Source organism: Carassius auratus, chromosome 23 (genome assembly GCF_003368295.1).
Source record: "Carassius auratus strain Wakin chromosome 23, ASM336829v1, whole genome shotgun sequence".
In the NCBI taxonomy this organism is placed as follows: domain Eukaryota; kingdom Metazoa; phylum Chordata; class Actinopteri; order Cypriniformes; family Cyprinidae; genus Carassius; species Carassius auratus.
In genome coordinates this window covers 18,885,166-18,897,623 of record NC_039265.1, presented here as the reverse complement: position 1 = coordinate 18,897,623, position 12,458 = coordinate 18,885,166, and the positions used below count along the sequence as shown (strand labels likewise).

Here is a 12,458-nt window from a genome sequence, read left to right as displayed (position 1 = left end):
AAAAAGTCTACTGCTGTTTTCAACATAAACATAACAAATGATGCTAAAAATTCAGCTTTGAAATCACAGGAATAAATTACATTTTAAAATATATTCAAATAGAATATATTTTAAATAGTAAAATTATTTCAAAGTTTTTCTGTTTTTGCTCTACTTTGGTTTAAATAAATGCAGGTTAGGTGAGCAGAAGAGAATACTTTTAAAGATATTAAAAATCTTACTGGTAGTGTATATAGAATAAGAGAGTCAAAACACAAATGCCATATTAAAGGGTCTGGTCAGATATTCTTTATTGAAGATGTATCTGAATGTTTTTTACACCCCATTTAGTTCTCTGATTAAACTTTTAACTGATATTGCTAGAGCAGCATCATTATTAGTGTTATCCTCCAAATATAAATGTTGATTACAAGAGGTTAGAGTGAAACTAGATCATACAGACTTTTACTAACAAAGGGGATTAATTTTATTTTTATATTTCTCATGATAGACATGACAGAATAAATGACATATGATATAATCTGTATTAACCACAGATAAATGCTGTTAACACCAATCATCTGTACAGTATTTTACATTTGCGTGCTACCAGTCACAGGTAAACGGAAGAACCAAACAAAGATTTACTAGATTTCTTCATTCACACACTGCTGGAAAGGATAAATCTGATGTTGGGCAGGAGAAAGCTCATGTGAATCTACGGTTTTATCCATCTCCACAAATCCAGTCCAAACCAAAGGCAGACTAGAAAATATACAAGGTGTCTGTTCAAATTTCTAAAACTAATTTGTTTAATCAGGTTTGTCTGCACCTTTCATCCTATTCCTTCTCTTCTTTCTTCTCTGCAGTCTCCAGATCTGGGTCCAGCATCTCAGAAAGCACTGCTCTGCTGGAGTCTGTTATCTTCTTTTCTAATTTAGTCATGCGCTTCTTCAGTTTCCCTTGTGTTGCATCATGTTCGGCTAAAAGCCGGGCGAAGCACGTCTGAAGGTCATCCAACACGCTGCCGATCTTTACCACCTTTTCCTCCATGTCTTTGGGATCGGGTCCCTGCTTGGCCAGCTCTAAATCCAGAAGATTGTCCTATGGATAAATATTATAAACCATTAAAAGATTTAATACACACTTGTATTGCTTCCGTTTAGAGTTTATGTGACCCTGGACCACAAAACCAATCATAATATTTTTTTTGTTTTTTGTTTTTTGTTTTCTGTTTTTAAACTGAGATGTGTACATACAGCTGAATAAACAATTTTTCCAGTGATGTATGGTTTGTTAGGAGGACAATATTTGGCTGACACTGACAGCGCTGCAACATCGAGCAGAAGCCCAGGTTTGTCACAACACACATCCAGTGCGATGAAGCCCATGACTGCTCTTTGATCTTATACTATTTGTAAAGGTTAATATACTCTTTTGAGGCACTGCTTGCAGAACATAGCTGTCTTTAGTGCACACATAAGTAGCATTGCAATGCACAGCTGCAGTTGAAAACTAACTCCATTAATAAGGAAAATTGTTAGAAATTTGTCTAATGATCCGGTTTTCTCAAAATTATATGCAAATGATTTTCCTGTAATCCAGTCATCTAAAGCCTAAAGTATAATTCAGTTTTTATGCTAAACTGAAACTTGAAAATTTCATTTTGTGACCGTGTCTTTGTACATTGCACATGTACACTGAATTGGTTTTGTACTAATCAGTTACTCCACAAGGTGCCAACACTGGGCCAAGCACTACAGAGTTGGAGCAACAACATTATATAATTTGCATATAATTTCCTGGAAGTCGTGGCCTAATGGTTAGAGAGTCAGACTCCCAATTGAAGGGTTGTGAGTTCGAGTCTCGGGCCGGCAGGAATTGTGGGTGGGGGGAGTGCATGCTCAGTTCTCTCTCCACCTTCAATTCCATGACTTAGGTGCCCTTGAGCAAGGCTCCCTGGGCACCGCAGCATAAATGGCTGCCCACTGCTCTGTGTGTGTGTGTTCAATGCTCTGTGTGTGTGCACTTTGGATGGGTTAAATGCAGAGCACAAATTCTGAGTATGGGTCACCATACTTGGCTGAATGTCACGTCAGTTTCACTTTCATCAACAAAATAGCAGAGACTGCAAAAACGAGATACCAGCAACTTTTTTTTATGTGTACAAAGACATCTTTAATCGCTAATAACTTCTGGAGAAAAACAGCGCAGACACTGGACTAAGAGGAATGTTTCAACAGCGAATGTGTCAATCAAGTATATTCAAAAACGAAACAAATCGTGCCTAAAAAGTGCACGCATCTAGGCTAATGTAAAGTTACATAATGAAGTCATACACGTGTGTGTGTGCATTTTGAGTGCTTTGTTTTACTGCATTATTTGGTGTATTCAAATACATTTGAATGATCACAAAATTCAAGATATGGGGTTAGAAAATTTATATATTTATATCATTTTATGTAGTTAATCAAGCATGATTAAAATGTGATATTAAGTTACTAAAAACAATGATTTAATTACAAATACAAAATGTTGAAAAATAATGTAATATATGAATGAATAATAGCCTAAAGAACCTTTGTGCCAAAAGGGTTCTTTCTTGTCATTATAGAACCTTTTTAGCACAAAAGGTCTTTTGGAGTTGAGTAAAGAACCCAATGGTTCTATATATTACCCCAATGAACCCGATGAGTGTGTTGTCATAACGTTCACCTTGGAGATTGAAAATATTTCTTTTTTGAGATCCCAGGAGCCCAAATTCAGACCCAGAACAATAAAACCAACAGAAAAGGTGGGAGTTCAAATGAGGAATCTTTATATTACCAAACTGCAGGGAGAGGAAGAGTAGATATAAGTCATGATCTGCAAGATTAACCACAATCTGATGTGATCCGACCACCTCAGAGAAAACCAGGGTTGAGCTGCTGCAAGAGCTTTTGAAGCACAGCAGCTGTGGTCAAAGAGTTCTTGTGTGTTCTGATTGGTGGATGATGATGATGAGTCGATTAAGACTAGAGCAAACAAATAGTGAGAGAGTGATCTGCTCACCTGGGGCCCGTTCTTCGTACATCGCTAACTCAGTTAGCTGGATTTGAATGTTGACGATTTGGCGTGATCTTGGATCGTTTGGTTCTTCGAAGCTCATCCCGGAGCTGCTGTCATAGCAACAGGTCCGTAAGCTTAAACCTGGTCGGGAGCAGGCTTATTTCATTTAAACAGGATTAGATCGCTTCTTTTCAACCAGAACTGATACTCAACATATGTCTGCTACCACCGCTACATTTTTACAAGAGTATCGTACTGATCTAGGGACAATAATTTAAATTAATAATCATTAAAAAAATTTTTTATAATAATATTAAAATGTTGTGTAGTCCATAACAGCCTACTATAGACAGCCAGTTTTACTCACTGAAATATTTATTTGTCATAAAAGTATTACTTCATAATTGTATTAGATTCTTACACACATGCCATACAGATAATAGAGTCGTGCATTATTTTGAGTGATGACTGCTATTATAAGAGTGGCTTGATGGAGCGCAGGAGATGCAGATAACATGATATTGACCCTTAAGAAAATTTCATTAATGCTCTCACGTAACAAATCTGTCCAAATATAAAATGAAATGAATAGATAATATCTACATTGAAATAAAAATGTAAAGACTGCACAACTATTATAAATTGCGAATCTAAATAATTGGGAATCATGAAAAAAATTCTAATAAAATAAAAACATGTATCTATTATCTGTTTCATGTATCTATTATAACATTTATGTAGTTTTGTTTGCTTGGCTGTTTCCTTATAATTTAAAACGACACCTGACGAAAAACTCGAAAAAATTTCTGGACTTTTATATGACGTCATTTCATTGCCGTCTTGCTACCAGCCAATCGCTGCACTGCTGATCATGGTTTCGAGTATCGATACATATCCCCTTTTAAGACAACACATGAACGCGCAATTATCTCAGATAACTCAATCCAGCGATACTAATCATACACAACAGGTGTGTTCAAAGAACCCAATTAGCCAGATCAGGATTAGCATGATGATATCATCTTGGATGTGTCATTTGATCTCGGATGTAATAAGCGACGTACGAAGAACAGGCCCCTGGTTATGTTCGTGGATGTTTTGACGTGGAAAGCAGTTCGGAATGAAAATATTGATATTTTATTTGTTTACAACATACTATATGATTTGGATGGGAACTTCAGATTGTGAATCATTTGAGTCAGTTCGGGAGTTCAGAGCATGATTCATTTGAGTCAGTTTGGGAGTTCAAAGTGGGTTTGCAAATCATTTGAGTCATTTTGGGAGTTCATAGTATGGAGTGTGAATCATTTGAACTAGTTTGGGAGTTCAGAGCGGGATCGCGAATCATTTGAGTCAGTTCGGGAGTTCGGAGCATGTTCACGGATCATTTGAGTCAGTTTGAGAGTTCGGAACGGGATCGCCAATCATTTCAGTCAGTTTGGGGATCGCAAATCATTTGAATCAGTTCGGGAGTTCGGAGCGGCTTCGCAGATCATAAGAATCAATTCGAGAGTTCGGAGCGGGTTCGCAAATCATTTGAGTCTGTTCGGGTATTCGGAGCGGGATTGCGAATCATTTGAGTCAGTTCGGGAGTTTGGAGCGGGATCGCGAATCATTTGAGTCAGCTCAGGGATCGCAAATCATTTGAATCAATTCGAGAGTTCGTAGCGGGTTCGCTAATCATTTGAGTCAGTTTAGGGATCGCGGATCATTTGAGTCAGTTCAGGAGTTCAGAGCGGGTTCGCAAACATTTGAATAAGTTCGGGAGTTCAGAGCCGCTTCGTGGATCATTTGAATCAATTAGAGAGTTCGGAGCGGGTTCATGAATCATTTGAGTCAGTTCAGGAGTTCGGAGCGGGATCGCAAATCATTTGATTAGATGGTTCAACTGTGTATAATTAGGGTTGGAGCTAACAGGGGCATTACACAAGATCCACAAGATCCACAAGATGATTTGCCCGGGCAACCTGAGCAACCACCCTATGCATGGGCCAGGGACGTGCACAGGGGGGTTGCTCAGGTTGCCCGGGCAACTGCCCATATGCCCTTCTCGACTCACGTTGCCCTTCCGAGGTGGAAAAAAAATAAATTAAAAAAATCGTACAATGGATGCAGAATTTCACGTAGGCCTAGATAAAAAAAAATAAATAAATAAAAAAAATCGCAAAGCCTCATTCACTTCCATATTCGGGCACCCTTCCGAAAGTGAAAGTCGGTAGGGGAAGGGCAAACTCTCTTTACGTGGCTGCAGCGCTGCACGCGACCGGCACCTGAGCTGAGCCTGCATGAGCGGCCTTAGAAGGAGATTGTCCGATTGTCACGGTTGTCGGGTGAGACGACTCAACGTTGTCGGAAAAGTAATAGTAAGGTTATAATCGTAAACGAAATCGAACAAAAAAACGAAAACTAGTTGGGAAAAATTGTGTTAACTGAAATAAAAATAAAAACGAGGCATTACAAAAAGCGATAACTAACCAAAACTGTAATGTGTGTTTGGCAAAACTAACTAAAATGAAATAAAATTATAGATTAAATGTCCTTAGTTTTCGTCTTTGTCAATGTCTTTCATAGAGCAAGCGTTCAGCTGCATTTAATTTCCACTGTCATTTCCCTGCATCTCTCACTCGCGAGTCTCTCTCACATAACGTTACTCGCGCGCGCACAGCCCTCCCCTCCGTGCACACCGCGTCTCCATGAGAACGAGTGTTGGAAGCAAGTTTGCGAAAGGTTGGTATCTCGTGAAAACCATTACACAATCACACATTAAAAAGTGGTATAAAAATATTTTTAATTCTGAATATAATTTTGTCAGTGTGTTTATGTCGACCCGAGAAGCGATTGCTACTTTAGAAAGTTAACTAGACGCAAGTTTGAGGTAAAATGCACTTGGGTTGTCGATGTCAAAACACTATTTAAGCTGTGATTCAAGTAAGGAATAATTGACGACGGGCCGTTGAATTATTAGAAAAATAATGCACACTTGAGGTGGTGATTCGGTCATTACTCGAAGCGGAGTCAATTATTCCTCATATACCATGGTTACCACACCTCAAGACATCGATCAGATGATATATTTAAAGGGATTCGTTCGGTTTTTGTACTTAATCGCTATTGTGGGTAGGACTATTGGTCCCACTTTATATTAAGTGGCCTTAACTACTATGTACTTACATAAAAAATAAGTACAATGTACTTATTGTGTTCATATTGTATTGTAAAACACTTTTGCTGCTATTGAGGTGGGACAGGGGTAAGGTTAGGGAGAGGGTTGGAGGTATGGGTAAGGGTGGGATAAGGTGTAAAGTATGGGTCAACAGTGTAATTATAAATGTAATTACAGAAATTAAATACAGATGTAATTACATGTAGTTTTTTTTTTAAATATAAGTACAATGTAAAAACATGTATGTACACAATAAGTACATTGTACTAAATGATTAATTAAAATGTAAGTACATAGTAGTTAAGGCCACTTAATATAAAGTGGGTCCGGACTATTTCTTCCGCATCTCACCCAACGCTTCTTTTGCTGGTTTCACAATGTCATTTTAAAACTTTGATAGTATTATAGTATTAATAATATATTATATATAGTATTATAGTTTTAATAGTATTAATATATAATATTATAGTTTTAATAATATATTATTATAGTATTAATAATATATTATAGTATTACAGTCCTTCATATAGCCTGTGATATAGGGTGAGGGGGGGTGAGTGCCCTTTTTTAGATCAGAGCAACTGCCCCTCAAAATTCCTGTGCACGTCCCTGGCACGGGCAGTCCTGATGGGCCCCTATGCCCCATGAACATATCCAGGTAAAATAAAATATATTTCAGAATCATACTTTTCAAGGGCTCTCTCTTCCTTTGGGGTCCTGGTAATGAGTACTGGTTTTACCACCAGTCCGACCCTGGGAGCTAAAATATAAAGGATACTGGCCCTCTAGAACAGAGTTTGGAGCTGTAAGGTCAAAATATTTTTATGTACTTTATTTTCATTTTATTTACTTAATAATGCTGCTTTGCTGAAATTATGTCTGTTGTCAAAAATTTAAATGACTGATGCCTTGGCACAGTGCACACACATGTCATCATTGAGATAGGAATTTTGGGTTTTCATGAGCTATATGCCAAAATCATCAGTATTAAAACAATAAAAGACCTGAAATATTTCAGTTGGTGTGCAATGAATCTAAAATATATGAAAGTTTCATTTTTATCATAACATTATGGAAAATAATAAACTTTTATCACAATATGCTAATTTTTTTAGAAGGACCTGTAGTGTTTCCTTGGGTACTGCTGTAAACAAAGCAGAGCTAAGCTTTATAAAGAGATAAGAAAAGAAAATGCCAACCTTTTTTCTAGACTGTTCCCTTCAGTGATACATTAATGTAACCCCACACCCCAATTCAATATTTATATTTTCTTCATATGTTTCATCTATCATGAACAGTGAGCTTGTTTTCTGCCTGCAGCTGTATTTTATCCTCTTTGTGCTCGTCTTCAGCATCTCTGGCCTCTGTTGTGCATGATGTATTTTTCTTAATAACTGTCTCAGTAGCTACTGAAAACATAAACAGAAATATACAGTACAAAGAAAAGAAAAATGTAATGCATTTTTTTTTCTTGGTTATACAAGGAATTTATACAAGGAATTTATATTCCCACTCTTATTGACTGTCATGCCGTGTGTTTCCAGTTGACTCTACATAGGGTTTCATGCATTACCGTTTCAAGGCCGTTTACTGAACCGCATACCTTCATAAGGATTTGTCGTCCCTTCTCCTCCAGCATGGCCTTGGCATCTGGATATTCAGTTAGCGCCTCCATCAGGTCATCTTTGGACAGGCAGAAGAGGTCTGAATAGCCGATGCTGCGGATGTTGGCTGTTCTTCGGTTGCCTGCTCTACTGCCCTTGATGTTGAGGATGCTGATCTCTCCGAAGTAACTGCCATCACTCAGCACCACGAATTGCGTGACTCCATCATCAGCCACCACAGCCAGCTTTCCTTCTTTAATGATGTACATCTCGCGACCGATGTCACCCTTCTTGCAGATGTAGTCTCCGGGGCTGTAGACCTGTGGCTGAAGCTTCAGCACCAGCTCCACCAGGAGCCCGGCCTCGCAGTCTGCAAAGATGCGCACTTTTTTCAGAGTGTCCAGGTGGACATTTATAGCAATCTCCGCACGCAGTTTGTCCGGAAGGTACTTCAGCACTTCCCTCTCATCCACCGCTTTCTTGTTGGTCCACAAGAAATCAAACCACTTTATTACCCGTTTCTCCAAGTCTTTGGTGACCTTTCGGAAGCTCATGTACTGTTTGATGGCATCGATGCGAGCCTGGAAATCTGCTCGTGCCGCATTTGCGTTGGTGATCATGGAGCCGACGTTACCGACAATGGTGGCAAAAATCAACACGCCAACCAAGAAGTCCGTCACCACAAAGAAGTACTCTGAGTTTTTGACAGGGGGCGGCGTTTCACCGATGGTGGTGAGCGTGAGTGTGGACCAGTACATGCTGTATGCATACTTTCTCTCTAACCTGCCAAACTCAGGGTCCGAGATGTCCGGATACACAAACTTATCCGTCCCAAAGCCAATGGCCTTGGAGAAGGAGTAATACATGCAGGCATTCCAGTGGATGATGATCACAATGTACATGACGAGATTTGAGATTCGAAACAGGTTGGGAAAGTTAGTCCGTGTTTCTGTGCGCTGGAAAAACTCAAACAAGCGGTTGACCCTTAGTAGCTTGTTCATGCGAATCTCGGGATAGTTCAGACCAAAGTAAAAGTAGAAGATATCAGTCGGAACCATAGAGGCCAGGTCCAGCTTGAACTGGATGCTCTGCGTGTAGCGATCGCGAAGTTTCTTCTCGTCTTTCACCAGCAGCCCCTGCTCCAGATATCCTGCAACCGAGCACAAACACAACAAGGCTACAAATCAAGTCACTTTAATTCATAAAATTGGGTTAAAAAGCAGCTTTACAGTATTAAATAATTAAACTAGTGTGTATTATTACAAAACAGTAAACACTCAATTTTCAGTTAAAGTAATTAAAGGAATTTGCATTGTAATATGCACATGACAATGTTAATGTATTTTGTTTTGGCGGAATATAGATCTGCTTTGCTGCTGCTGCTGCCAATATATCTACAACATGGTGTTGCGTACATGTACGAAATACTGCTGCTGCATATAAAACATACATGAAATAACCCCCATGTATCATATATGAATCACTTTGTAGCAGATATATACATGTGGAACTAGGGAAGGGGGAGGGTTTCTAAAGTTCACTGTTACTGCTACAGCAAGCACTGCCAAGTATTTGAATTTTGAGCAGCGAGCTCATTGGCTATTGATACATCAGCTGTGCCATGTGGTAATGATATCATTATGTAAGATTAAGTTAGACCTATCAGACTGCACCATCTAGAGTTTCATGCCAGAATTTTGTATTTCATCATTGATTCATGAGCCCAGTGATGTCATCATCCAGCTCAGTTTAGTTCAAATAGTGTCTGTGCACTCATATCAGTGGAAACGATTTCAACATTCTCTGACGGTTCTGCTGATGGAGCTGGAACTCACCTGTCCTGGTCCTGAACACCATGTCCAGTAGATACACCAGATCTGATAAGAAATCCAGGATGAACCAGTACATCAGATAGTCCGACTGCAGCTCCTCGAAGCAAGCTCTGAGAGACAGAGAGAGAGTCGAGCTTAGATCCACAGATTATACTATCAGAGAGCAGAGTGTTTTTTTGTGACGTGACAGGCACCTCGCTATGATGAGAACCCAGTTGTACATCACAGGACAGGTGATCACAAAGAGCCAGTTGTAGTACATGTTTCCCGCTGGATCCACAACCTCAATCTCCTTTGGTCTGGAACACAAAAGTATAGAGTAATAGAGACTAAATGCAGAACAGTAACAGTTCCAACATGCACCCCATCTCCCAAAGAACAGATCACATTTCTCTAACGGCATAAAAATGACATGCTTCACCTTAACAAATATACAATATCAAAAACATACAGAAAAAGATGATGAGGTCTGAGAGTCTAAACATAGATGAACCTACGGCTCTTTCTTCTCTTTCTCTTTCTCTTTCTCTTTCTCTTTCTCTTCTGCTTCTTTTTTCTTTTTTTCCTTCTTCTCTTTTTTTCTGGAAAAACCCAAATATGTAGAGTAACCATCAATGAATGAATGAAAGAAGCAAATGTTTGAAAAATCATTTTATCTTACTCTTTCTTCTCCTTTCTTTCTTTCTTCTTCTTCTTCTTCTTTTCCTCTCTGTGAATATAGGACACAAAGGTAAAAGCAGTCAAAGCACCTGAAGCGTAAGTGTGTGTGTAGTGTAGCAGTGTGTGTATATGAACTCACTCTTCATTGTTATTGCTGTTGTTGGCATTGAAGTAAGTTCCAGCTTTTGGGTGCTTCTCTTCTCTTCAGGAAAAAGAAAAAAAACTATAACTTATTGATCATTAACCAACCACTGATTTCTATCTGAGATAATAATCCATCTATCCATCACCCATAATGTATTGCTCACATAATGTCCTCTGTGGTTATCGCAACCTGCTCCAGCCCTTCCAGGAGAAATGTGGGCGGGACCAGAGGCCTCACTTGAGCAGACATCCTGGCTGATTGGTCAAGCCACCTGTCTGTCACACAGTACTGCATAAAAATCCACATTTCACATTTTAGAAAATGTGCAGATGTAGTTCACAGCAACTGAGATTGAGATTCTCTTCCAAATGCTTCAGGATCAGAAATCAGTTATAATAAACTTATTTTAACTGGACAAATTGAAATGGAAAATGCCAACTAAATACATTTACTAAAATGAACAATCTCCCAATTGTAAAAAAGACAACATGCAGTACCAGATTATTGTTTTTAACAGTCAAAATTTTAACAGTATACAACTCTGTATGTCATGAACACAAGCAGCACAGTCTCTGCAGCCTCATCTTTTATTTTCTAACCCTTTTATTTTCAACCAAAATGACAGAGAATAATTGTAAATCTATCTAAATAAAATTAAATAATAACAAATCAAGTAAGTGATCCATCAGTACTTACCTTCTGCTGCCTTCACACACATTAGCGCCACACTGACATCATCATCAGCATCACAGGTGTGCGAGTGAAAGCATGAGCTCATTCTCTCACACACAAAAGCATGAGAGTATGTTTGGGATAAACCTGGAACGCTGATAATTTGTTGAGTATTCCCAATGATCGCGGTCCACAAGATGATTTCAGACTGGCACAGCAGGTTGTGGGATTACACAGATGACAGTCATCAGGTCACTCATTCTCTCTCTCTTACACACACACACATACAGACACTGGGGCCTGAGCAAATCCACTGAGAATCTGAGACAGAAAAACAAGACTTCCTCATGAAGTCAGTATCAACCAGTGGACTGAGGGATGGTTCATGCAGCCCTGGTTTGAGCTCTCAGTCTACAGTCTGTAAATCAGAGTAAGAGTTTGCATTCGCTCTGCCACACACAAATTTACAGTGAAACATCAGTGTTCTCCGTTTGTCTTGATCTAGCTCTCATCATATGTGTTTAGTGTGTTAGTATGTGTTATTTTGCAATGTTCACCTTGAGTGCAGCAGGTTGAGAGATTATCTGTCTGATAATGTGCCCAGTCAGCTTTCTCCACTAATCACCATAAACCCATTAATCCTGCAGCGTTCAGGTTAACTCAACACTTCATCCGCCTTAAAGACTCTACCAGAGGAACAGATACAGGCACCTCATTACAGTCTTCCTCTCACAGCTTCATCACATTATTTTACCTGTGAATGTGAAAATAGTTCTCTAATAACTATTGTTATTATCTAATAGTTATGAAATTTGCATTTTAAAAAAGAACTTTGCTGTATTGTTATACGATACGAACCTCTACAGTTTGAATCTAAAAGAACTTTCTGTCACAGAGGACAAAATCTGCTCATTTCTCATCAAGTTCATTATTTTTACCCACAATTCTTTAAATAATAGAACAGGTTATTTACTACAGGAACAAACCGTAATCAGTAAATAAACATTGAATGACTTGGGAAACACACAAAAAGAAGACAGCACCAGACTTTAATATAAATAAACAAATGATGCTGGGGGAACACATATCAAGAGAAAATGCCAAGTTCTCACAGTAACTCACATCCTGAAAATAACAATCAGCAGTTCGATCTCAATCCAGTGTTATTCCAAGACAAATAACAGAAAAAGCATAAGCACAATACAACAATTGTCTAGTTTATCTGTTAGTGCCTAGTGTGTAATCAGACTGATTTCACCACCTCTGTTGCCTTAAATTAAAACCTCAGTGTTATTGTGTTCCTCCAAATTATAAACTATAATAGAAGAGTTGGATTTAAAACTGCAGTGATTGTT

The 12,458-nt window shown here is 38.7% G+C and overlaps 1 protein-coding gene across 1 annotated transcript; it reads right to left on the bottom strand.

Moving 5' to 3' along the window:
• Nucleotides 1-260: 260 nt before the first annotated feature.
• LOC113041696 (cyclic nucleotide-gated channel rod photoreceptor subunit alpha-like) lies at nucleotides 261-11,643 on the bottom strand. The gene is made up of 9 exons (XM_026200365.1): nucleotides 11,128-11,643; nucleotides 10,595-10,706; nucleotides 10,426-10,488; nucleotides 10,288-10,335; nucleotides 10,124-10,207; nucleotides 9,821-9,925; nucleotides 9,630-9,736; nucleotides 7,794-8,944; nucleotides 261-1,083 (listed from the first exon to the last, which is right to left on the bottom strand). The coding sequence occupies exons 1-9, from the start codon at nucleotides 11,207-11,209 to the stop codon at nucleotides 820-822; spliced, it is 2,016 nt and encodes a 671-aa protein (XP_026056150.1). The 5' UTR covers nucleotides 11,210-11,643; the 3' UTR covers nucleotides 261-819.
• Nucleotides 11,644-12,458: the final 815 nt, after the last annotated feature.

Excerpts from the sequence above, each read along its gene's own strand:
- LOC113041696 (XM_026200365.1), bottom strand. The coding sequence starts at position 11,209 with ATGAGCTCATGCTTTCACTCGCACACCTGTGATGCTGATGATGATGTC. Across the intron at positions 9,926-10,123 it reads GAGAAAGAGAAGAAAGAGCC|ACCAAAGGAGATTGAGGTTG; the intron begins GTAGGTTCATCT and ends TTTGTGTTCCAG. Across the intron at positions 9,737-9,820 it reads TGGGTTCTCATCATAGCGAG|AGCTTGCTTCGAGGAGCTGC; the intron begins GTGCCTGTCACG and ends TCTGTCTCTCAG.